This window comes from Cyprinus carpio, chromosome B9 (assembly GCF_018340385.1).
Source record: "Cyprinus carpio isolate SPL01 chromosome B9, ASM1834038v1, whole genome shotgun sequence".
NCBI classification, from domain to species: Eukaryota; Metazoa; Chordata; class Actinopteri; order Cypriniformes; family Cyprinidae; genus Cyprinus; species Cyprinus carpio.
In genome coordinates, this window is record NC_056605.1 from 15,484,665 (window position 1) to 15,512,298 (window position 27,634).

General features: G+C 36.9%; 3 protein-coding genes across 3 annotated transcripts; 2 read left to right on the forward strand and 1 right to left on the reverse strand.

The window, feature by feature from the left end:
- The first annotated feature begins 136 nt into the window (after positions 1–136).
- crygs2 (crystallin, gamma S2) lies at positions 137–1,944 on the forward strand. Its single transcript, XM_019110287.2, has 3 exons — positions 137–210; positions 754–996; positions 1,579–1,944. Exons 1-3 carry the CDS (start codon positions 202–204, stop codon positions 1,849–1,851), a joined length of 525 nt encoding a protein of 174 aa, XP_018965832.1. The 5' UTR covers positions 137–201; the 3' UTR covers positions 1,852–1,944.
- lcmt2 (leucine carboxyl methyltransferase 2) lies at positions 1,387–7,505 on the reverse strand. The gene is made up of 14 exons (XM_042731145.1): positions 7,351–7,505; positions 6,638–6,762; positions 6,448–6,529; positions 6,175–6,364; positions 5,815–5,971; positions 5,275–5,464; positions 4,901–5,008; positions 4,704–4,791; positions 4,382–4,618; positions 3,830–4,057; positions 3,650–3,747; positions 3,223–3,410; positions 2,981–3,116; positions 1,387–2,148 (listed from the first exon to the last, which is right to left on the reverse strand). The coding sequence occupies exons 1-14, from the start codon at positions 7,390–7,392 to the stop codon at positions 1,975–1,977; spliced, it is 2,043 nt and encodes a 680-aa protein (XP_042587079.1). The 5' UTR covers positions 7,393–7,505; the 3' UTR covers positions 1,387–1,974.
- A 1,289-nt stretch (positions 7,506–8,794) lies between these two features.
- Positions 8,795–24,663, forward strand: gtf2e1 (general transcription factor IIE, polypeptide 1, alpha). The gene is given in 4 exon segments (XM_019110285.2): positions 8,795–9,317; positions 21,831–22,032; positions 22,323–22,561; positions 23,351–24,663. Coding segments are annotated over 4 exon segments (1,350 nt in total). The 5' UTR covers positions 8,795–8,869; the 3' UTR covers positions 23,812–24,663.
- The last annotated feature ends 2,971 nt before the right edge of the window (positions 24,664–27,634 follow it).

Consider the following 27,634-nt stretch of genomic DNA (forward strand, 5'->3'; position numbering starts at 1 on the left):
TTTGCTTTTCTGGAAAAAAACCTGAATAGTGCTAGAATCACTGACTCGATTTTTGGATCTCATTTTCATGACAAAGTAAATATCTGGCCCTCCCCTGCTCGTCATTTTGATGTTGGGAGCTGCATATTTAAACAGCCCCATTAACATTCACTCTGGACACTTAGACCATCTCCCCAGACAAGACTAAATACAGTATTCAAGATGGGCAGGGTGAGTAGGAAATCACTTGAATATAATGGACATTTAAATGTGTATATTATTGTATACTTGAATGCAATGCAATGCCTAAATGATGACATTGACTTTTAAAACTATTTTCTAGAACCTCTTTTCTAAACATCTTGGCCTGCAGTCAGATCAGTACTTTAGGACTGTGTTGAATTATATTGTTTATGAAACTATGTTTTTAATTGCAGATCAGGCTATTTGGAAACTAAGATGGTTGTCTGTGGTTTTAAATGTGCAATTTTGGTTGGTTGCTGGCCTATACTGGTTAATACTTATCGTAGCTAGTTAAACTTGTTAATGTTGCAGGTTACCAGCTGATCACTACTATATTTTAATACATCTTGAAAATTGTCCATAGCAAATCAGTGGATACAATTTAATAGCAAGGTCACATTGGTCAGACAACATAAAATGTACATTGCTTGCTGGCCGACCAGCCAAAACCAGCATGCACATGGCCAAAAACATGAAAAAGTGGTCATTCAAGTATAAAAGTGTTTGTAACATTATCTTGCTGTCTCTCAGATTGTGTTTTTCGAGGAAAAAAACTTCCAGGGCCGCCGTTATGAGTGTGACAGTGACTGCTCTGACTTCCGTACCTACCTGAGCTGCTGCAATTCTATTCGTGTGGAAAGTGGCGCCTGGGTGGTTTACGAGCGGCCCAACTACACGGGTAACCGGTATCTGCTAACCAGGGGAGAGTATCCTGAATACCTGGGCTGGATGGGACTCAATGACTGTCTCGGTTCCTGCAAGCTCATCCACTTTGTAAGTTTAACTAATACATTGAACAGTGTGCATTAGTGAGCTTTTTTTCTAAGACTTAAATAGTGTATAGAGCAGAACAAATATGGTTTGCTATGTTTTTAGACTGGGCATAATGATGAAGCGGTTTCACAATGCTGTGTTAGAACTGAATTCGATTAAAGCCTGGGACAGTACGAGTAGTGGAAGGTCATGCATAGACCTTTTCTAACGGTTACGTCAGTTTAACCTAATTAGTCCACATGGCTTTTGCCAATAAATCAGTGTCCATATGGTCTGCAGTATTTGATTCAGTCTTGTTGAAAGACCAGACTTACATGTGTAATGTAAGCAAAAGTTTAGCTTGGTTTAGTCAATAGACCATACAGAGGACTAAATTAAATTTCAGATCAATGTAATTATTTTTAATTTACTTTGTTTTGACATTAGAGTTCATCTTCTCCAACACTTATACAACTCCATATAAAAAGTATGATATGTTGAATCTGTAAAATATCAGAACAATTTCTGCCCTGAATGAATATCTCTATTGCATATTTCTACCCTTTTTCCCTTCCCAAACCCAAATAAATCCAACCCATGCAGACAAGTGGAATGCAATACAAGGTTCAGCTGTACGACAAGCCTGACTTCACAGGCCAGGCTATAGAGTCCATTGAAGACTGTCCATCTGTGCTGGAGAGGTTCCGTCTGAGAGAGGTCCATTCCTGCAAAGTTCTGGACGGTTACTGGATCTTCTACGAGCATCCCAACTACCGTGGCCACCAGTACTTCCTGGAGAAGGGCAACTACCGCAAACCAGTGGAGTGGGGTGCAGTCTGTCCCACCGTGCAGTCTTTCCGTCGCTTCACTGAGTGATATCCCTGTGTCATAATACTTGGGCTATTTGGCTGTGACTCACTGAAGTTCCAGCTGAAATAAAGTTTTGCTGGAGATCCACTCAGCAGCACATTTGTTGCTTGTTTGTAGTTTGTACTCAGACTAATATGAATTGCAAAGTATTGGTCTTAGATCTACAGTTATGTGGTGGAGATTGAGGTGAGTTCCAAATGAGAAACAATTTCCACCTCCACCAATAAGCACCATCTCAGACCCCTCAGAGTCCAGCAGCTCAGAGCAGAATGAATGCAACATCAGAGGCCAAGGCACAGATGACTGAAATACAACAAAATTAGAAAAAAAGATAAGCAATGACAAATAAATTAAAGTGATTTTTCTTTTTACATATGAAAACTGTGGGTTGCCAAAAACTTTTTTGAAATTAATTAGTCAGCTGCAAAACTTACAACAATACAATATTTATGTCTTTAGGTAGCGTATTGTTTTTATAAAATGGGGTCCCAGACCTTTTTGACCAATGACCAACTCAATTTATTAATATCAATAATCAAACAATTGCTTCATCAAGTTGTCCATAAGTCTAAAGGCCAGAATGGCATCCGTGTACAACAGTCAGCAGAAGTGAGAAAAAAAAAGTGTTTATTACGTTTGAAATATGGATATTTTTCTTACAAAAACGCATGGATTTGCTACAGGAGGCTTTTATTCACCCCCTGAAGCCATGTAAGCCACGATTTATTACAGATGCGCGCACTTTATTTCACATCTTCTGAACTGTTGACAAAAAGCACCCGCTTACCCCCATTGTAAGGCTTGGAGGGGCCAGGACAATTTTATATACAATTCCAATTGGATTTGTCTGAAAAGAAGAAAGTCGCATACACCTAGGATGCTTTGAGGGTGAGTAAAACACAGTCCAATTTTCATTTTTGGGTGAACAAACCCTTTAAATTATTTTTAGGCTGCTCATGGTCGACACACAACATAGCAACTTTCTGCAGTATTACATACGCATATTTGGATTGTACAACATAGAAACAGTTGAAATTGTTTTATTATGCCTATCCCAGGAAACGTTAGAGCCAGAATGTGATATTTTATAATAAACCATTAACCACTGCTAGAGTCCATGAGCAGAGTAACTTACGGTATCCAGCTGGATCTCCACACAGCTCCCAGTGCTCAGATTTATTACAGCAACTCCTGGTACTCCATCAGCCTGAAGCCAAACTCCACCAACCACAACCATCTTCTCATTTACAACATGGGCTGAGTGAGAATATCTGAAAAAAAGAGGCCAAGACTGTGATTTTGATCACTGAGAGGTGGCACATCTTCATAACACATTATTTTCATTCTTTCACACCCAATAAGTGAGTTGTTTCGAACCTGGGTACTGGGGGTGGATGTAAATTCTTTGTCTCCCAGCAGAAACCTGATGATGTGGGTCTCAGGTAGAAAGCATCACAGAGAGGTCTGCCACCTTTCCCCAGACCTCCAAATATCACAAGCCCCCCTCCATAGGGACAAGCAGAATGGGAATGACGGGCTTCCGGAACAGCACCAACAACTGTCATCTGATTGAAACACACAAAAGTAGTAACATTATGCTCCCCTTATAAGATAACTACAAAGTAACAAAATCTAATGCATATACACTACTGTTTAAAAGTTTGGTGTAAGTACGATTTTTATTAATACTCTGGAGTAATGGCTGCTGAAACTTACAACCCCAAACTTTTTAACTGTAGTGTACCCGTTTGTGTTTTCATATGAGGTTTTAATATGAGAAATGAGAAATATGAGAAAGTCATGCCTCAGTCCAGTGTTTGTCCTCCAAACACAGGAAATGTGCATCACTCAGAACCGGATCCTTCTCTGTACGTCCTCCAAACACAAATAGAAAGGTCTTATCTGGAACGATCCATTAAGAAGTTATTATTTTGCTCATTATAATCAGAAAAGTCTGAAAAAGAATTAGACTAAAATCTCTAACCTTTATAACATATCAAGGTTGATGTGTGTCGCCATCGTGGTTTTGGACCAGTGCCGGTGCAAACCATGTTCTTAAATGACAGCTGTACAGCACTTTGGGATTGCTTGTTACTAGGGTCAGAGGTCACACACACAACACTGTCTGTTGGATTGAGTGGAGAAGTTCTGCCACCGAAGAGGACTGCTCCACCTCCAGGGATAGAGGTCAACGTCTGATAAAGACCAACCACTGAAGAGAAGAAAAATGAGACAAAGATATGCATACATACATAATTAGACTGGTCTCTACACAAAATTGTTTAATGATAAATTAAACAAAACGTTAGAGATTACATAGTTTTCAAATCCTACAGATTTCAATATCACCAAAAATGTATTAATAACTCCAACTTGCAAACACTATAAAAAATTGAAAAAAACAGGGCACTCACATAAAGCGATAAATACTTTTAAGTTTGTTCATTTACTAACAGACAGGTCATGCAGTTTATTTAGAAAAATTCCAATAAGGAAACCATTATCAAAAGCAAAAATAAAGCACTGATCAAATCACCTTGTTCTCCGTGAGCTTCCACACAGGCACACTTCCAGCCATCCTTCTCTTTGATCAGGACCCTCGCTGCTGTGTTTCTTCCACTTCTCCCACAGCCTCCGGTGAGTAAGATGATTCCAGGTGCGAGGATAGCAGAAGCCATGCCAACAACTTCTATACTCGGAGACCTACACATGGGCTGAATAACCAGGGGAGGACGCTCGGCCCACTGGGGAGTCATGTGAGGGATGGAGGACACTAGGAGTGAAAAGAGCACATGTACCTCTACTACACTGTCTCACCTAGTGATACACATAATACCAAATATCTTACCAACACTTACCCTTCGGTAGCGTGAGAAGTGCTTGATTGGTCACAGAGCCTTTGGAGGCTGTAAGGATGAAGTAATGGGAACATTTCTGGTTCCATTCCTGTTATCATAAAGATAAACACAGGTCTGGGATCAGGCATTAGGTCAGATTCAGTGGCGATTCTGGAATCACTCAAAGGTCTTTGCTGGGAATGGGGCTGTTTGCTCACCTCAAACTCATCAAAAGGCTCCAGTCCCTCGACTCTCTGCCTCTCCTCTTCAAGAAGAAGGTCAAAGTAGAACTGGTTCATATCCATACAGACACATTTTTCCCAGCCCTGTGGCAGACAAAGATCAGTTACCTGTCTTATTGACAATTAAGCATTTAAAAGTTGAAGGAGCAGTTAATATTACAATTATAGCTATTACGTATAGTTAGCCAGTCATTATCATAAAATACACCCAATACTGTGACCTGGTCAGGTCTTTCATTAATTTGAAGATGTATATATTGAATAATAAACAGTTACATAATCCCACTTATTACATGGCTATATAGTATTAAAAAAGAAATGGGTATAAAACATATAATTTCATGGAATACCTTCTGTATGAATCTCTGCGTCTGAGCGACAGTGTCTGGATATTGTTTGAGAGCGTGTATGGTAGAATTGAGCTTCAGGAAGTGGTTCTGCATGACCCTGCCAAAGGGGTCATCTGGGTGGATCTGTTCATACATCACAAACACAGATTGTGGGAGTAACTTGGCAGCCCAGCCAATCACAGCATCTGACCTGGAGAAAATCACCAAAACACATGTTCAAAATGAGCTGGTCTGTTTGGTCTACAGTTGATATGGTTTGAGATTTTAGTCTTTGTAACTTTAGGGATCTTATCTGTTCACAAACAGCTTGTAACATTCCAAAGATAAAGGAAAACTTGAAATCGCATCATAAGACCCCTTTAAACAGTTGTAGTAGAAAGTAAATGAAAGCTATTAGAAATACAGAATAGCAATGAGATCAGAATACGTTGCAGGCAAGACTCAAAGCTCAATCTATGGAATAAGCACCAAGGCTCAATGGTTCAGGAGCACGCATGCAAATCATTGCAATTCAAGTTAAAGTTGAATTCACATTCTCACCATTGTGTTTCCATATAAGTCAGCACGACCTCTGACAAGACAAGTGTGGGAGCATCCCACTGTAGTCCAGCTGCGCTCAGAGTCACCTCCACCTCCTGCTCCTTCCTGACATCCACACCAATGAGATTATAATGACCACTTCTGATGAACACAGCATCTGCACATCACCAAGAAACATATCGCAAATGTTTTAACATTACATTTTAGGGACGAAAGACAGGGTTGGACAAGATTACTAGCAAAATATCCACATATCTGTATGGATAATAATGTTTATAAACAGTACTATACAATTTAAGCGGTTATGTTTTGTAATATAATCTATTATTATATTAATATGTGGTACAGTGAACATCCTACTTGTCTGCTGATTTGAGACAGTCTCCCTATCTGGCAACGTGTCCTTCAGGCAAGTATTGCTATTGATCAAGGCAGCCTTGCGCCGGGCAACTTCTGGAAAGTCAACCTCGAAAACTGTGACGCCTCCAAGGGCTCCTTCTGCATGCAGCCGGAAATACAGGGAGTCAAACCCGGCTCCAAGTGACAGAATCTGAGATTAAGAGAACAATATGATCAAGACATTCTTTTTTTACAGTGCAAACACATACACAAAACATGAACATATCATCCCACCTGTCTCCTCGAGCAGGATTGAGTGGCATGGAAAAACTGTTTCAGACAGTGATCGACTGCTTTCCAGCGCACATAATAACCTCTGAGAGAAAATATGCATGCGTCAGATATATCATATCTGTTTTATAAAAAAAAAAAATTAATAATTAATAATCACTGAAGGAGCAAGAACTGTCTCCTAAACATTTACCTATTAATCAGTGGAGCTCTTCTTGACACCTTGCACACAAAATGCTTAAGGAAATCATCGTGGAAGTAGCCCTGTGCTGCTGCTGACACCTTACTGACCACACTGCTGTCATTAGTCCCCTGCACCTGAGACAAAATATCAAAGAAAATATGGACAAAAGTTAACGGCACAGTTAATGCAAATGAATAATGCCAAAAAAGAATGCAAGTAATACAGGTTTGGAATAAATAATTACAGAATATTTATTGTTAGGTTAACCATTCCTTTAAGATCAGCAAATAACATGCAAAACAGCATGCAGAATACAGAAAGCTGTTATTAAAAACTTCCTGTTATTATAATTATTATGTATATAATACAAAAATATATTAAATAAACATTATGTAAATAATACAATATCAATATAACTTAAATACATTTATATATTATGTTCATTAAAAGGTATTGTGTTTGTGGTAGTACAATATTACGGTGAGCGACTCAGTTGGCAATACCATATATTGTTTGATTTCCAAAATTATATGCAATTTTACTAGGGTACTTACTATGGGCCAAACAGTAGATTACTATTAATTACCATGGTACGTGATACTAATGACCTTTTGTTAGTGGTATAACATCCTTTTGACTGTCATATTTGACCTTTTTAAAGTTCTCGGATCTGAGCTGATCCGGTTTAAATGAAACCTAACAGAACATAAATACAGACTCACAGCAGCATCTTTTCCTTGCTCTCTTCTGCTGTTTACTGGCATTACTCTAAAAACACGTGGAAGCAGCCCGTGGAAAGTGTGGAAACAACAAGGAAGCACAAAAGCGGAAGCTGGTGCACATCATTCTATGACAAAAGCGTTACATATGTAAAATAATTTAGTCGAAAACGAATAGTTTATATCCCGGTGATCGGTATATTAAATAAAGGTACTGAAACACAGCAAAATAGATCCTTAACACATAACACACAGTTGTTGTTGTTTATAATTGCATTATAGTTTTGAGATACATATATGAACATTTCTTTGCTATCTTAAATGTACTAACAGAATTAATTTATATTCATAATTAATACACAATAAATATTAAATTATATATTAAATCGTCCCTGGACTTTTCAGCAACATCTCATGCGTCATTTCCGCTGAACGTTACCGTGATGCTGAACTAGGAAACTTGTTGAGATCTAAACAGGAGGAAAATTAAAGGTTTGAGCTGTTTTTATTCCTATCGTTCAGGCTTTTATGCTATGATATTAATCTAACTGTATCCGTCATTATACTCCGTTTCGATAATCTAATATTAAACTCAACAGTGAGATAAATGAAGCTTCATTGGGCAGTGAGCTGTAGTTACTGTCACTTTGTTTGTTCATTTAATTCATACATTATGCGTTTGTAGCCGAAGTTAATGACTTATAAATATTACTATGTTTATCTTCTCTCTTAATGGTTAAAGTTGGTCATTTATGGTTCTTAGCTTTCAGTATGGCATGTCATGTTGGAACAAATCTTTCAGACATCCTTTCTGTAACAGGCTGAACGTTGTTGTTGTGAATTATGTTTAATTGAATGCCATTAAGGTTAATATTATCTGTCTGGCTAACATGGATTTATCACAGAATGAAAATGTGAGAATGACATGTAATCTTAGGAATATCATTTAAAAGGAGTAGTTATTATTAAACAATAAAATAGTAATGAATATCATTAATTAATCAGTAATATATTGCATTAAATGATTTTTATTTATTTTTTCCCATGAAAAAAATTCCAGCTGTATTGAAGTTACTTATTTATTTATTTATTTAGAAAATTTCACTTTTTGAAAAACTTTACTAATTTGTAGCAGGGCAAATATATATATATATATATATATATATATATATATATATATATATATATATATATATATATATATAACCTCTAAGAAATATATATAAATAAAAATAAATAGAACTGTTGACATTTGGATGGACATATAGACAGTTTTTGGATCATAAGTGTAACTGATCTCTTTTTCTGTTCTCCCACTGTTCACAGACCTCTGTCATACAATCCCAAACTCATCCACCTGATAAACTTCTTGAATACCAGACGAGCTGACCCTTCCTGTGAAAATCCACTCCCATTCTTCCTAAAAACATATCGTTCTTGGTTTTGAAAATACTTCCACCTCCTGCTTTTGCTCTGTTTCTCCATCTCTCCCTATATTTCTACTCTTTCCCTCCCTTGCATCATGACTGAACCAGAGCTGCTCACAGAGGTCCCTGCGTCTCTGAAACGACTGGCCAAGCAGGTTGTGCGAGGTTTCTATGGCATCGAGCATGCTCTCGCTCTGGATGTGCTGATCCGGAACCCCTGCGTACGTGAAGAGGACATGCTGGAACTGCTCAAGTTCGACCGCAAGCAGCTGCGCTCCATTCTGAACACACTCAAGGCTGACAAGTTTGTCAAATGTCGTATGCGTGTGGAGACGGCACCTGACGGCAAGACGACGCGACACAATTACTATTTCATTAACTACCGGCTGCTGGTTAATGTGGTGAAGTACAAGCTGGACCACATGCGCAGACGCATTGAGACGGATGAACGGGACTCGACTAACAGAGCGTCCTTCCGCTGCCCCTGCTGCATGAACACATTCACTGACCTTGAGGCCAACCAGCTGTTTGACCCCATGACTGGTGAGTATGAAAGTGGAAGGTGATTGTTTTAAACTGTTTGTTTGAATGCTATAAACACATGATCAAATATGCTCTCCTTCAGGTATGTTTTATTAAAAGACATCATTGGCATTAGGTTTAGGCGTTATTACGGTACATACATGCACCAGTAAAAATTAATCTGCTGTTAGAGTTTCTCCTATACTGTGTGAGTATTAGTGGGCAGAACTGTGTTGTTATTGGCACATATACGACTGTTTAAACATTTGTCAGTAAGAATTATTATTATTTTTTTTTTAATAAATGAATACTTTTTCCCCACAAGGATGAATTAAATTCATCACAAATGATAGTGAAGACATTTATAATGTTTCAAATTAATAATGTAAAACTTGTCTTTTTTTTTTTCAATGAATCCTGAAAAATGTAGCAAAAGCAGAACAACCTCTTTCAACCATTTTCAGCACTAAATCATCATATTAGAATGATATCTGAAAGATCATGTGACACTGAAGACTACAGTAATAGCTGTTGAAACTTTAGCTTTACCATCACAGGAATACATTATATTTTAAAATGTATTAAAATAGAAAACAGATTAATTTCCCAGTATTATTATTATTATTTTTTTCAACTGTTCTTTTTATCAAATAAATGCATGCTGAGCATAAGACTTCTTTCAAAAACATAAAAATCTTACCGTCCCCATAATTATTTATAGGGAGATTCAAGATTTTGGTCATATTATCCGTCTGTACTAGGGTAGTCAAATGCAATTAAAATCAGGTAAAGCAAACCCAAGTGTACTAAATTAAAATGCATCTGCTTTAATTTCTCTCTTTCCTTAGAATTTCATGGAACAAATATATTCTGAGTGTTATAAGTAATGGTAATGTGAGTAATGGGTCAAAGTTACTGTGTGATCATGATGTTGAAACCAATTAGAAAATACTGTCTAATCTAATTTTTTATGTATATTCAGTTCAATTCAAGTTTATTTGTATAGTGCTTTTCACGATACAACAAGTCGTTGCAAAACGTTTCTGTTTTAAAATTTCTACCTTATATTTTTAGTAGCATATCAGTGGCGACTATCAGAAGTTGATGTCCATATGGCAGAAATGTACAGTAAAATTCATGCAGTTAATTAATGTCAAGTAATCAAACAGGCGGTGCACACTATTAACGCCAATGATTATATGTTGCGATTACACAACATAGCAATGTTTCGTAGTTTTGTGTGTTGTTTAAGGGTTGGCATTATCTGAGGGGGTTGGCCATCATCTCTTTTTAGGTCTTCGGTCATCTCAGATCTTCGTAAGATCCATATACAATGAATATATTATCTTACATTGGCTATTGTAATCTCTGTGTGGTTTTGTAAGATTCAACAAAAAACATCTTGAAGTTCTTAATACCAAGCTGGTCTCACATTTAAGGGATTGTGTCATCATTGTGAAGATCCTAAGCCATGTACATTAGGAAGTGCCTGATGTTTTTAATATAAGTCTGTGTTTGATCTTTATCTTTTAGCCCACTTTTGGTAAGTACCTCGTAATCTCGAAGTGAGTGATAGATTCATTTAAGTCGCTTGATCCACACTTTGGCAGAACTGTGTTCAGACACATGATGGCAGCAGAGGTCAGAATTTGAAATGTTTTCAACACTTGAATGAACCTCATTTGGAGTCTGATGCTGAATTGCGTCAGTTTGCAGACAGTAATCACAGAAGGAACGGAAATTAAACTTCATTTTAATAGGTTTAAAAATAAACAGGCTGTAATCTCACAGAGGCGGCTGTAAGGATTAGCACACCGCATTGACATCATCATCATGCCTTTCTGCTTCTGTGCCTACTGTTATACACTTCTGACTTCAACAGCTGCTGATTTATGTACTTAGCGAAACGCACACACACGCACAAGTGCTGCTCTTGACGTGACTTGTGTTAAAATGGTTTCAGAGAGGGAGTATTTGTGAAGCTTTGCACACTGCTGGCCGTCCCTCTTTAAGCTTTTACTACGGACTGAACCCAGCAAAACCCTAAAGTCTCACCCTAAGGTTTTTACCAATCTGCATAGTGTGTGTGTGAGTCCATTCGAGCAGTCTTGAATCATGTATAATTGATCTAACCTGTGTTGTGTTCAGAAGGAAAATAAATGAGAAGAGAGTCTGAAGAACAGTCTCTCAACACCACTGAACACTGAAGACTCGTCTTTAGGGCCACTGAATAACACTTTCCCTTAATTCTTTTCAAATGCGTCTGTTTTTAATGTGCATGAAGTTGTATGTACATTCATAAAACCGATTTGAGCAGTGTTTCTTGTGGGGTGATTGATTATTTTTTAGGCAATGTGAAGAGATTTTTGTTTTTTTATTAATTTAAGGGATTATTTTTTTTTTTTTTAAAATCTGTGTGTATGTGAAGGGAATGTTAACAGTAATGGACTTACAATTGATGCCTGGCAGACAAGACAACCAGTGGGCTTTAACAGAAATGTGCAGCTTATATTTTTATTAAAGCAGTTCTTCAGTAATAAAATGTGTGTAACAGGCACTGCTTTTCTAGATGGAGAAACTTCAAGATATGCATTCCTGTGTGCTGAGTTGCTCCATATAAACAGTGTTTTGCGTATAGTCTATTTCTGGTATCTGCAGTTATCAAGCAAACGTGATGACTAGGTTTCCTTTTTTTAGCTGGTCATCAGCAGTTTAACGTGTACTGTAAAATTATATTGCATGTTTTAATTCTATTGGCAGTGCTGCCCCCAAGGAATGTGAGTTGGAACACAGTGACTGGCTACATCTGAAATCTCAGAATAGGTACTTTGTCTGAATAAATACTTTGCAACCATTAAAAAAGTATGTTCTGTGTAATATAAATGTGTGTAATAGGAAAGTAATTGTACTACATTTATCATGTTGTCACCATGTGACCTACAGCATTAGTCAAGTCGCTTCACTGCAATTCTCAAATCCTCTCCCATGGCCTCATGGGACAGTAAAGCGTCCATTATCATTAGATGCGCACTTCAGAATCTCGCCAGAAGTAGCAAATTACTTTTTGCCTGCTGTTTTATGAATACATATTACTCCACATACCGTTTTTGCCTTCTATAAGAAAGTAAGCATATTCGGATGCAGCCAGTGTTTTTTTTAGTACTGTTTAGCACCATAACATCACTACTGAATCTACAGCTTGATAAGTGTAGTTAGATTCCTTGACAAATAACATGTAAGTAAACCAAAACCATACAGTGCAAAATGTTTAATCAGCTTTAGGGTTTTCACAATTCCTCGATTAGAATCAAGTACTCGATTCCAAAAAAAATAAAAAAGTTTAAACCCTTGCTCTGAGTTTGCATGTCCACATGTTCTTGTTCAAGAAATGACAGTGCTGTAGCATTTATATCATAAATATGTGGCCAAATGTAAAAGATTAAGAGGACATTTTAATTAAATGTTGTTTAGTCGATATTTTAAACAAGGATTAGATCGCGCTGTAAAGAGTAAAAACAATTATCAGGCAGTTGGCGCCCTCTGCAGGCATTTGATATAATGTACATAAGTTACGATTATGTCATTTTATTACATTTTGTTCAATAAAACTATATGATAACTTGCTTTTGATATTTTATTTGAACCAATTGTTATTGCATCATTGCTATTATTTGTATTTTAAGTCATTTTAAAGTCTATTGTTTGCTTAGGTCTATTTTTATTACCAAAAAAATGATCCGATTACTCGATTAATCATCAGAATAATCGACTGATTACTCAATTAACAAAATAATCTTTAGTGACAGCCTTAATCCACTTACTGAACAAATGACTCTTACGAGCCATTTCTTTTTAGTGAACCAAAACCATACAGCACAAACTTTAAATCCGATTCCAGAAAAAAATGACTCTTATGAGTCATTATTTTCAGTGAATCATAAACATACAGCTCAAGCACTGTAATTGACTACAGTGTTTGCTGTATGATCCTGATTAAGGTTTTGTTCAGAATTGTGTTTAGTTTAATAATTAGCTGTGGACTATTTTTCTGTCTTTGTCCTTGACTTCATGTCATTTCTTATACAGTATGTGTGAGCCCTACATTTATATAAGAGTCTTGCATAGGGCATATGAAGTCCGTCTTGTACCCAACAGACAGGAGGAACTCCTCTGTACAGAAAGCATATGTTTAAGAGAGTGATGGATGCATGAGAGGAACAGAAATAAGAGAGAGAGCGTTGGAGGACTGAGAGCGGTGTCAGAGGTGAGTGATGAGTGTTAGAGGAATAGAAAGGCAGGTAAAGAGCGCATGGCACATGTTCACCCTCACCTCTGCTGAAAGCAAACTGGTAGGCAGGGAGGCAAAACTGTTGCTAGGATACACATCAGGAGGATTGGCAAGGATAGAGGAGAAGAACGGAACAGCCAACGATGAAGCACCTAACCCTGTGTAGACCCTGCTATTGTACACATACTTATTTCCCATGTTCTCTCCTGGACTAGTATCCCTGAAAGGATTTCTAAACATGAGTTTCATGATGCACCGTGTTCTTTGTCCTCCGAGTGGACTCAAACGTGGATGTTTTGCGTTTAGCTGTTTTCACCCCGTGCTGCCTTTTGTGCTTAGGTGGCTTAGTTGCGTCTTAGAACAGGGAGAGTGTATTGATCTGATTAGTCAAGCACATCCAGGTCCCCCCTCGTTGAGCAAAAAAAAATTGATCTATGAAAATCTCTTTGATTGGTGAGGTGTTGGGGAGATAAGGAGATCTGACAGGTCAGGCTTGCACGGTAATAAGTCACTCGCTGATCCTATCTTGGCATGTCTTCACGCTGCCTCATTTTGTTATCTCCCTCTAGTCTTCCCTCCTTCCTTCTGAGTGGCACGTGTGCATATAGCAGGGCTGTAATGTAGATTAAAAAATATGGGGTTTTCAATGGCTGATTTCAAGTTCAAGTTGAGCTTTATTGTCATTCCGCTACATGTGTGGACATACAGTGGAACGAAATGTCATGCCTCACAGGACCATGGTGCTACAAAAATACAGATATTCAACAATGAATTAAACAGTATAAACCTATACACAACTAACCTACTGACAGATTTTGACTATAAATATACTATATATAAAAGTTTACCTATACATAAGCTAAAAAATACAGACTATACGAATGCTTCACGTAATACTACTTACCTATACAAAACTAACCTACTGAAAACCTTCAGATTTTGAATATGAATATGCTATATATAAAAGTTTACCTATACATAGACTAAAAAGGAAAAATATATAGACTATACGAATGCTTCACATAATACTTTACATGTGCAAAGAGAAACATCGTAATGCAAGCAGCAGGCTGGGGAACAGTGCAAGATGATTTGTAGTGCACAAGCATGTAAACACATATTTGAGTCTTTTGTGGGATTATGTACACACGTTTATATTATGTTTGGCATATTGCATGCTATCAGTAATCAGGAAAACCAGTGAATCAACTAATTTTCAGAAATTTAAATATTGTTGTTTCTTTAGTCATGCAACTGTTAGTCAACGGAAAGAGACCAGAAAATTATCATCATTTTCAGAAAAAGCTTTAATCAGTGAGCACTTTGTTTAAATGATGCATGTTATTTAACCTTGGCCATAATATAGATTATTTTATTTTAGAGTAATTGAACTACCAAAAATGCATCTAAAATAAATTTTTATATTGTTTCATTTGATATTACCTAGGGCTGGGCGATATATCAAATGCCGCTCCATTTGAAAGCAGGTGATGGCGAATTAGCGGTAATCAAGGAACCAGATTTACTGACTAGATGCGCATGATCATATCGTTAGATATATCGCCCAGCCCTAATATTACCCATGTAAAAGATGAAGAAATTGTGTTCATTGTGTTCTACAAATTATTCATTCATTCATTCATTCATTCATTCATTCATTCATTCATTCATTCATTCATTCATTCATTCATTCAGTCATTCAGTCAGTCAGTCAGTCAGTCAGTCAGTCAGTCAGTCATTTTATTTTAAAACAAAGCTAATTTTAGAATTGTAAGCATGCCCACACATTATATATATATATATATATATATATATATATATATATATATATATAATAATTTTTTTTTTTTTTTTCCTAACAGACAAATAAGATTGAGACGTGAATCAATTGTCTGTCTTTTTGATTCAAGACTTCAATGTATAGGATTACTGGCTTGCTAATGTCACCAGTTTTATTGTATTTGATATACTGTATAGACATAATTATACTAGTGTTTAATGTTCTGAGTAATGTTTTTAAAGAAATTTATTTTAATTAAAAGAGCATACATTCATCAAATATCCTTAAAATCAATCATGAATTTCACAAAAACTTTAAGCAGCACAACTGCTTCAACATTTGGTGTTCAGGAAACATAAGATTTTTTCTTGAGCAGTAAATCAGCATATTATTTCTGAAAGATCATGTGAACCTGAGAATGGAGTAATTGCTGTTAAAATTCAATGTGGTCATCACAGGAATAAATAACTTGAAAATGTATTAATATAGAGAAGAGACATTTTATACTTTAATAATTTAACAATTTTACAGTTTTTACTTTATTTTTGATCAAAAACATTCTGAATTTGTGAGCATAAGAGACTTGCCCCAAATAATTTCCAACAGCTTCACATAAATGTAGTAGATATGCCCATCTGGGCATTTCCTGCAGACATTGCAAATCCAGTGTGAATTACTGATGATGGGTGATACAGATTTTGGACGTTCTGTCCTGAAAACTAATCCTTTCTGAATAGGGTTTTAGATGCTGTCTGTAGAGCTTAACTTGTATTGAATCCAGAACCGTTATTAGATGTCATCTATATACAGTCCTCCAAAGGAGAACAGTCTACTGTATTTTTTAACTGTATTTTTATTGTAATTATTCTTATTGCATTAGCACTGCTGCAATTAGAATCAATGTGGTACATTTGTTACATTTGCTCAGACCACATCATGAAAAAACTTTCTCCTCTCTCAAATGCTGAAATGATGCTGGATTCATCTTTTAAGAGCTGATCACAAAAGGCGTTTTGTTCTTTGGCGTCGACGACAGAACAAAGCGCCGTCGTGTTTTCAAAAGAGCTCTGAATCACTGGAGTGAGTGCTATGTCATTTAAACCAGACCTATTCATATCTCATAGATAATACAAAAACTATCAACACAAAGACACCAGGACACTTTTCCCAGACAGAATTCTTAATGTATGCCTACACGCTTACAGCACCGCACCATGTTCCTTTAGATCATTGCGACAATGTGTACGCACAGACCCAGTGCACACTTTGAATGAAAACAAAGATTACAACCAGAGTGTGTGCATGTGCCATATTGCTAATTGTCCAGGACTTTGGATTTGATATTGCATAGCAAGTGAGGGGGACAGCAGAAATTACAATTATATATATAAAACATTACAATATAACATTTCTGTAATCTATGTAGCCTACCAGTCAACAGTTTTTGAACAGTAAGATTTTTAATGTTTTTAAAGAAGTATCTTCTCCTCACCAAGCCTGCATTTATTTGATCCAAAGTACAGCTAAAGCAGAAATATTGTGAAATATTTTTACTATTTAAAATAGCTGTTTTCTATTTGAATATATTTTAAAATGTAATTTATTCCTGTGATCAAAGGTGAATTTTCAGCATCATTACTCCAGTCTTCAGTATCATTTCCTTCAGAAATCATTCTAATATGCTGATTTGCTGATTATCAATATTTAAAATGGAGTACTTTTTTTTTCAGCATTCTTTGATGAATAGACACGGATCCAAAGATCAGCATTTATGTGAAATAAAAAGCTTTTGCAACATTATACACTATATCATTTAAAAGCTTAGAGTCAGTATAATCTTTATTTTTTATTTTTCAAAAACTTTTGACTGGTAGTGTATACTACAGGCAACTTAAATTTTTCTCTAATTTCTAGATTTAATTGGCTTAGAAATCTATAACTGCTGGACAATAACAAATAATAATGATTTGTTTACAGGTGCTGGTCATATAATTAGAATATCATCAAAAAGTTGATTTATTTTATTAATTCCATTCAAAAAGTGAAACTTGTATATTATATTCATTCATTACAGACAGACTGATATATTTCAAATGTTTATTTCTTTTAATTTTGATGTTTATAACTGACAACTTAGAAATATTTAATTTTCTTTCACCATATGTTTTATTGTTACCTAATTCTGTGTTGCAGCATGCCTAATTATTTGAATGCATAAAAACAACTTAATTTATTCACATTTATTCTTAAAATAGCCGTATTAAATGTTTTCTTTTTCTTTAGAAATTCTGTGTTGTGTATCTGGTTATCAAATGAAGGCATAAAACATTAATTTAATTTATCTTTAAATTATTAAACATTAAACTTTATTTTTTTTTGGCAAACAAAGGGGATTTACGATTAAAATTAAAACATGGAAGAAATTTTGTGTGATCATTCCTTAAAAAATAAAAGTTTAAATAATTTTAGTAGTAGTAGTATGTACATTCTGCTGAACAAAAGTCATATATTTCTGCTGCAATGTATTCAATTTAAACCAGACTTTTATTTTGACAGGTTGCCATGAATACCTTCTGTGTGTAAATCATATGACGCTAGTTTTACTCAAATGAAATGATAAAATACTCATGAAGTGACTCTCAGAGCAGTTTTGGAGATGTTGTTTGTGTATTTATGTCCTCATTTAGTGAGATGACAGATGCTAAAATCATTCATTCATACAGAGATATGATCGCGTAATATTAATGTTCATTATTAATGCTCATCAGATCGTGCAAATCAGTGTAAAATTAATAGAAATGTTGATTCTGTGTAAAGAAATATCAAGTAGACTTGTATAAAAATACCAGTATTTTTCCAAATATGAACTAAAAGCTCTAATGGAAGTAATTCAGTAATGCTTGCCCGTGACTGCCTGCCTGAGTATTGTCGACAACCAGAGGCGGCACAAAATTTGGCGGCCGCCTCATAATTCTTTATGCAGTAAAAACCCTGTATGTTCTACACTGGATGCGGCATGGCAAGACACGAGCAAACCTGCTGCTGCATTCTATTTATGACATATTGACACAAATTTCAAATGATTTTCAACGGTCGCTTTGTCGCGTCCAGTGTACTAGACAGACTTTAGCTTTTGTGGCGCAGACACGGTGTTACTCACATATTGAGAAGAAACAAAGCAACCTTTTGTTCCGCAGACGGTTTCCTCTTTTGTTTTTTATCCGCCATCTCTATCTTTCTGTCGCTCGGCTCGACTAATGTCCTGTGCACTGAACGCTCTCTCCTCCACATCATGAGTAGACATGCCCCTTACTGCTGTTTGGCTACAAGTTTGTTTTGGTTCTTGGCCTGAATCAGTTTTCTAAGGCATTTTTTTAAAAATTGCTTACCCCACCTTTAACTGTCACAGAATGGAATGCTCAAGATTGTGGGATATCAAAGGCAGCGAAGGATACATCTATTCTGCCTTCAAAAATCGGCCAGATGAAGGCATCTCAGGAGACACGAACTGAAGCTATCATTGAATTCGTAAGTGCCTTGATGGCTTCCTACCTTGGAATGTGTTCTCCGAAGGCATCATTTTTCAGTTTTGGATGCAGCCTTGGTTCTCGAAAAAGGCAGTCCGGTACTAAAATCGCACCCAGTTCCGGTGGTGTGAAAACACCAAAAAGTGGGTAGTTCCACGATTAGTTCTGGTACTATGAAAAGGTTCCTGCAGTGCGAAAGGCCCTAATGTTTCCTTTCTGAGCTAATGAACTTCCTTTCTGTCTGGCGCTTTAGAGTTGGTTCACATACAACGGGTTTGTGTTCCAGAGGTTTTTTTTTTTTTTATTTTTTTTATTAATTGTTCACGTACATATTTGATCACTGAGATGCATCTTGCTACTTCTGTAATGCAAATGAGCAATGCCTTTTTAGACTTGGTTAAAGTTGATACAGAAGGCATTCTTGTGTTTAAAAACAGCAGAAAGGAAAAGAACACGATGCGTTGATGTCATTTTAAAAATGCTGTGCACATACACTAAACGTTATTAAAACAGCGAGACTTGGTACAGCGTTCAAAAACCTACATAGAAAAACTATTAAATGGCAGTGCAATGAAATGCAAAAATGTGAGCTACAGGGCAGAATAGTAGATAAAAATTGTAAAGTAACTTTTAAACTTTAGTGGCATATTTTATAATGCAGTTTCACCATGCAAGATGCTGCGAAAGACGTGAACAAAATGGTCAAAGATGTAATCTAGCATACGTTTATATAGAAATACATTGGGGGAAAATTTACTTTGTATTTACTAAGTACTAAAAATTTGTTTTTTAAAAGTTGAACTACTTCAATGGTGTGTTTCTTAGTGGTGCATTTGTATGTAGTTTGAGATACAAGTGCAACGGTCAAATACAGTTTAGTGAATGTTTACATAGAAAAATAATGTCCATTAAATGTGTGTGTGTGTGTGTGTGTGTGTGTGTGTGTGTGTGCGTGTGTGTGTGTGAAAGAGAGAAAGACAGGCAGACAGACTGACTGACCAGGAGGGATGCAGTAAAATTGTTCTTTGCACTCCGGGCTTGTCAATATTTCCTCTGGAGCTGTGTCAAATGTGACAGACCTTTTTTTTTTTTTAATCTTCCCTTCACCTGAATTTTATTTCTTTTCTTTATAAAGTCTCTCTCTCTCTCTCTCTCTCTCTCTCTCTCTCTCTCTCTCTCTCTCTCTTTCTTTGTGTTTGTCAAATTATTGTCTTTTTTGCCCTCCACTCCTGTATTGGCAGAGAAGACATCTGTAGTAAAAGGGCCTAGCTGGAGGTGATTGTTTTTCAGGAGCGCCTTCACAGATTTTGTTGTCAACTTTCCAGCAAAGCTTTTAAAATGGAAATTGCGGTGAATCGTTTACTCGTTCGATTCCCCTTAAGGCCAGAAACTCGGAAGCTGTTTCACTGTGCACTCAGCACATAACATGGGAGTATTTGAGCATAAAAAACATATTGCTGTTGTGTGTTCATGATAGCAAAACATGAAAACGAGTAGAGTGACATTCTAAATAAAAGATTACTATTAAAGGAAGGTTACAACTTCAGCACCATCTGTGACTGACCATTACATGCTAAGTACACACATATGTAAAATATGTCAAGGCAGGTATTCAGCTAGTAGAGTATGCCACACACTCATACAGAGGGCCCTGCTGTGTGTGTTCTTGTCAGAAGGCTGTAAATAACTTCAGCAGCAGATGGCAAACCAGACCAGCTTCGCTTGCCATGGAGCCGCAGGTGAATTCTGGGGCTGAATGTGTGTTTGTGTATGTTTGTCCTTGTATCTGTGACTGTTTTTCCTCTTTCTTGTTTCAATAATATTAGATGGTCAGCAGTGGTTTTGGCACCATCCTCTAGATGGCGTTTAACTGTAATTGGACCGCACCCTGTTTCTTTTCATAGTCCCTTAATATATATATATATATATATATATATATATAGTTTTTGGCAGCAGTGCTGTTTTATTTCAGTAAAATATTTTATTTTAAGAATAATAAAACCACAATTTTTTGATATAAAACGGCCATAAGTGAAAATTAATTATTCTATTCAGCAAGGATGTTTCAACTGATTAAAAGTGACAGTAAGGACATTTATAATGTTACAAAAAAAATTAAAATAAGATGTCATGATTTCCACAAAAATATTTAGCAGCACAACATTTTTTTTTAAATAAGAAAAGTTTATTTTGCTCTGAATCAAAATAATAGGATAATTTTATATTAGAAAAATTCATCTTTGCCATCACAGGAATAAATTACCTGTTAAAAAAGTTATTTTAAATGGTAAAATTTCACAAAATTTCAGTTTTTATCAAACAAATGTAGTGTATAAGTGTCTTTTCTCAAAAACGTAAAAAAAAATTGTACCAACCCCAGACTTTTTAACGGTGGTGTATTTGTAAATAAATCATTTTATTTTAGACTTAATGTGCAGCATTGGCCAATCCCAGAACACAAGTAGTCATTTATAATGAGTATGTCTTGTTTAGCCAGACTGATTTGTTGCTGGTTTGAAAACTTTGTATGGTGACAACATTTTCTCATTCGCTGGGTACTGATGTTAGTGGTTCCTGGTTCGAGACCAGCAGGTTTGTGAGCGAAGCCAAATTTTCTGTCCCAAAACTGCCTGGTGGAAACGCCAAAGGATAGGTGGGCCAGATTGGCCATTTGCTTCAACTCCACAATTGGCACCATGTCTGTGGGAAAAGGGGACATGGAATCCCAGCCTCTGGCTAACAGGAAACCAGAGATATAAAGCCACTTAACAAAGTTTTTCTGGGCTCTAACTTCCAAAATGAATGACCTGGAGATGCCAAACGTGATGGATGTGGTGTGATGAAGTGGTTGAGAATGAGGGTTGATAAGCAGAATGCTTCAGTTTCAACACTTGGTATTTTGTGCTTAAGATTTTTTTTTTTTTTTTTTTCAAACACAGGAACATTTCGCTGTACCTTCTGTCAAACAGAAGTAGAGGAGGACGAATCAGCCGTGCCAAAGAAAGACGCCCGCACTTTGGTGGCGCGATTCAATGAGCAGATCGAGCCTATCTATGTATTGCTACGAGAGACGGAGGACATCAACTTGTCACATGATCTTCTGGAGCCCGAACCGTCAGAAATCCCAGCCCTAAAACAAAGGTCAGCACCTCCTGTTCAGTCAAAGTGGCCAGTTTTATGGACAAGACAGTGTTGTTTTGAACTAAAGCTATATAAAAAAAAAAAAAGACAAAAGCATACAAAAAAGCAAAAACAAACAAAAACCTTAAAATTAAAAATGAAAACTGAAAATATAAAAGTTAATTCGGATTATTAAACACTTTAAATGTTCAAATAAATAATGCTTAAAAAAAACACTAGTAAGAAAGAATGTACATGGGCGTTTTCTATACTAAAATTTATACAAAATCTACCTTTGCTATTTTCCACAGTCGGGAGCGGGCCGCCCAGGCCGCAGGAGGAGCTGGTGCAGGGGCACCTGGTCGGGAAGTATGGAAAAACAAAGGCTCATCGTATGACCTCTACTCACAGGATGTGGTCATCAGCATGGAAGACCAGGAGCCTCAGACTGGCCAGACTACTGAGGGAAAAGCCCCGAAAGAGAGGCCCGTATGGCTGACGGAAAGCACAGTGCAGGGGGCGTACAGCGAGACAGATGCTCTGAAGCAACGTGAGTCACAACGATTATTTTGAAAGTGGTTTTTGTGGTCATGGTCGCATATTAACACTGTTTCATACATTTTTTGGATTTGCCTCTTGTTTATACACTTCATGGGTCTGAATGCACAGTCTATCTATTTATAAGGGCAAGTGCACAAATTGGTGGATAGGGATATTTTATTCTATTGTGATTCTAAACATTTTAGAATTTTTTATGAAACACAAAAACAGATATTTAGTAGAATATGTAAGCGGCTACTGCTAGTCATGCTTTTTATTTATTTATTTTATTTTATTTTATTTTTACCTACAAAGCCAAAAGAGTACAATAAAAGTACTCTGACTTATTCTTGTGCTATATGCCAGTTTTCAAAACTTTAAAAGCCATAAAATAGCTTTGCAATTTGCATGATAAATAGACATAAATTTAAAGTCATTATTCACTGAGAAAATTAGCTTTCAACTATTCAAATCAAGATTACATGAAAAAAACAACCTAACTTATTTTCATATTCAACATAATTGAAGAAAAAGGAGAAGAAACCAAATGTACAGTTCATTTATTGCATGTATCATACTTTATGGGTTTAAAAGTGAGGAAGTGTGGGTGAAATTTGAGTATTTGGAAGACAAGATTGTCATTGAAAATCAACTTAAAATACACCCCGTTCCTATAAAGCTGTCTTGTGGCTTCAGAAAGAAATTGAGTTTAGAAAGTATAGCACATTTATGGTGAAGGAAATATGCATCTAAATTCACCCTATTTTTTTCTTCTTTTCTTCCAATTTTTACACACCAGCTGAGGAGGACTCTATAGTAACCCAGGAGGGAATGACTGGACGAGGAGGCACACAGGATGAGAATGAGGAGGTGATGCTGGCTCTCCTCATTCATGAGAAGAGGAGCGGAGTTGGTCCAGGAGGTGCTGTCGTCTCCAGACCGACCGTTCCAGCGGCTCACGCCAGCGACTCTGACAGTGATACCAGTGAATCGGATGAAGACTCGCCGCCTTGGGCTCCAGGGCTCAAGCTGAGAATATGTACAGCGCTGCGGCTATGAGGACAGGAGGATGAGGTGGGGGGGGAGGATGTTGTTGTGTTGGGTGAGGTCGGGGATGACCCTGTGGTTATGGTAGGGGGAAGACCTTTCTCTTACAGGGAAGTGAGCCAGAGACCCGAGCTGGTGGAAAAGATGAGCGCTCAGGAGAAAGAGGCGTACATTGAGATGGGCCAGAACCTCTTCCAGGACATGTACTTCTGAGTTCATCATGTCTGTCTGCATCACATTCGTTCTCGCTTTTGTCTGTTTTTTTTTTTTTCTTTACAGAATAGTTTTGATTGCTCTCCTTTGCACAGTCTTAAACGGTGTTGTGCGACATGCCAGAGCTGAGAAATGTAGTGTTATATCATTGACCGTTCATCTTTTTTCTCATACCTCTGCCATATTCGCTTATGAAACTACTCTAGTGCCAATGATACCAAAGTATCACGTTTGTAAACAAGAGTATCGTACATTGGCAAACACGCCCGCAGTGCTACCTTTCCAGTTTGTTTGTGGTCTCGCCACATTCAGAGACATCCAAATGAATAACAGTGTTGCTGCAGTGACCTCTGGGATGGTTTTACTCAAAAGAAAACCCCAAACCGAAGGGTTCTGGGGCTTTTTTGACTTTTGAATGACAGCAAGTGACAAATGTTGTTTTGCTCAAAGCTGCCGAGATATTTCTGCATCTCCTTGCTTTCACGTCTTTTTACATGGCTCTTTTTCTCAACAGTATTTAGCAGGACTTGCAGTTTGAAAGGAAAGATGAGTGATTTTGTTTCCGGCTGACTGCCTTGATGTGAGTTTTGATGAGATATGTTTGTTTAGACTTTAGAGTATGATTGCTTTCCTTTCTCAGCAGAAATGAGCACTTCTTTTGATCTCTGCCTCAGTGGACATTACTCACTTCTGTTTGTTTATACATAAGTGGGAAAAGAATGTTTTTGTTTTGTTTTGTTTTTTCAGTTTGTTAGATATTTTACAGTAATAAAAAGCTGAGTGTGAAAACTTCAATCTGTTTATTCATGAATCGGTGTGTGCAGCAATCTCAATGAAAGATGAATATGAATTAAAGCAACACTATGTAACTTTTTCTGTTCAGAATTTGCAAAATGTATATAATGAGCGAGTACAGCATAAATTCATCATTTGTTCATAAATTCAATTCATTTGTCTTATCCCAAATCACTACGGTACATTTATAATAAGTGATTATTTTTGGACTATTGTAGCCTGTTCGGGTCGTCACTGCTGCAGAGTAACAGATACCTGCGTGAATCGCCATAGACATAAACTTGGTGAAGTAGCTCCAGGTAGAATGTTCTTCTGTGGGATGTGTGCAGTTCTGTTTATTAACCGCTAGAGTGCCAAAAATTTACATAGTTTTGCTTTAATAGATGAGTTTCATAAACAAGAATCCTGCTGTTATTTCACATTAATGTATTCGCAGAATGGTCTTAGCAAATTGTGTCACTCAGTTTATTTTGCCTTGACTGTTGCCAAAAAATGTTTGAATTGACCTCTTATGTGTGATCATGTAATTGAATTGGGAACAGTGTCTCTGGGGATGTGCTTTGGTGCAGCTGCGGTTGAGATGATGCGGGAGATAAAATCTGTGGTGCGTTGATGCGCAGCCAGACAGAAAACCAGCAGTGCTGCTGTCACGTCACATTACAGGTGCAGAACTGTGGAGTCAAGTATGGGTATCTGCAGCTCATGGCAGGGTGTGTCTAAATGTTATGTAGGGGGGTGAACGGAAAGTTATGGCTTTTGTAATCTAATTTAATTCTTAAAGGGATCATATGATGTTGCTAAAAGGAACATTAGGTTGTGTATTTGGTGTAATGCAATGTGTTTATGCGGTTTAAGGTTTTTACAAAGCTCATCGGTCTGAAGAGCGAGGTGTACGCCGATTGGTCAGCTATCCAGATTTGCTTAATACCTCAAGTGTGTGATGGAAATGTTACACCCTTTAACATACTTTGATGTCCTGTGTCCCAAGCGAGACAAGACAAAAGCAATAAAACCCCTTACGAGGCATTTGTTGCATCCAGTGGGGACATAATTACTGATTATAATGACTTATACTGTGTTTTTTTTACTTGTTGCGTATCGCGCTGCGTAAACATAAAACCATGTCTGGAGAAACAACAAACAACAAGCGCTACTCTACACTGCTCAAAACTCGCGTTTGAATCATCAGTGGCAAATTCTTTAAATATAAAAAACTTACTTACAAGCTCTGAGTCAGAAGCGCCAGACTGTCCTTGCAAAATTGGAAAGGAAGAATGGCCAGCGTGCTTGAGAACCGCGCGGCCAGCGGATTCGACGAAGGAGCGGCCAGCAGGCAACCACATGTGACAACCCCAGGCTGGACTCCGCTTCATCCATGGTGAAAGCCGATCCGGTGATACACAGCGCGAAGTTGATGTATTTCCTCAGCGACCAGCACGGATCAGCTCTAGGTATGATGAAGCGGATATCGTCCTCTTTTGAAAGGCCAAACAAAGTAGTTTCTTCACAATGAAACACAGAGCATCTCTACAACGGTGGCGGTGGCAGCAACAACACTACAGCGAGAATCAAAGTTATGCTTCCTTTCTTTGTGTGAACATTTGGGCGGTGTTGTGCACATCTTCCCACATCGTGACATAGACATGTGGAGGCATGTTAGAACGAGCCGTTTTAGGTAGGAGTGGTTGACTCTTTAACTTTTATAAAGAATATCTCTCTGGATTTGAGACTTTAGTCTTTGCATCTTTACAGATTTTCTTTATGCAACAAGAGCTTGTAACATTCCAATGAGAAAGGAAAAATTGAAATCGCATCATTTGACCCCTTTAAAATATGTTTTGCAATTTTAAAAAAGGAAAAAGAATGTTAGGATAGAAAATGAATGACAAATGTTTGAGCTTTTGCCCTATTTCTATGGTCAAATGTAAAAAATCTGTTACATTTACTGGTTACCAAAAAGTCATAAGTAGCACAGGTATATTTGTAGCAATAGCCAACAATACACTGTATAGGTCAAAATTATTTTGTGACGAGTGGGGCGGGGCCGAGAGCCGTGGGAACGGAGCGAGGCCGGTGGAGTGATTGGGAAATGAGCGACACCTGCTCCACTCGCCGGTCTCGAGTCCCACGGAGGAGATCGGAAGGATATAAAAGAGGAGCGACGACAGTGAAGGACGAGAGAGGACCAGGCCTGGGCTTTATTTTGTGTTTGGTTTTTGGTTTGTGCGCGACAGTCGCCCGTGAGGGGCTGTCGCGCTATTTTATGTTTATTTGGTTATTAAAGTTTTATTTGACTGTTGGCCGGTTCCCGCCTCCTTTCCGTCATTATGGAGTTTTATCGTTACACATTTATCTTTTTATTTATGCCAAAAATCTTTAGGATATTAAGTAAAGATCATGTTCCATGAAGATATTTTGTAAATTTCCTACCATGAATATATAAAAACTTTGTTTTATACATTGCTAAGAACTTTATTTGGACAACTTTAAAGGTGATTTTCTCAATATTTTGATTTTTTTGCATCCTCAGATTCCAGATATTCAAATAATTGTATCTCAGCCAAATACTGTCATATCCTAACAAACCATACATCAATGGAAAGCTTATTTATTCAGCTTTTTAGATGATTGATGTAAATTACCCTTATGACTGGTTTGGTGGTCCAGGGTCACAAATTGTTGTGCTGATAATGTAAATAAATGAGGGGGGAATGTCATAATAGTAGAAAAGAACATCTCTTTAATTAAAGTCTTTTCATAATTTATTTTTAATTTTATTATCCATTATGAATTGTTTATTTACTCTTACAAATATTAATATTTTTTTCTGCCCCATATAGGTGAAGAAACTGCATAGACAAGACATAGATGTACTGTACTTTTTTTTTTTTTTTTTTTTTTTTTAAATGCATTCAAATTTCTTCCCAAGTCCGATTTTTCCAGTGGAGAAAAACATGGTGAATTGAGGATTCTCAAATGTTGAAAAAAAAAAAAAAAAAAAAATAAATTAAACAGCAGAAGTATGTAG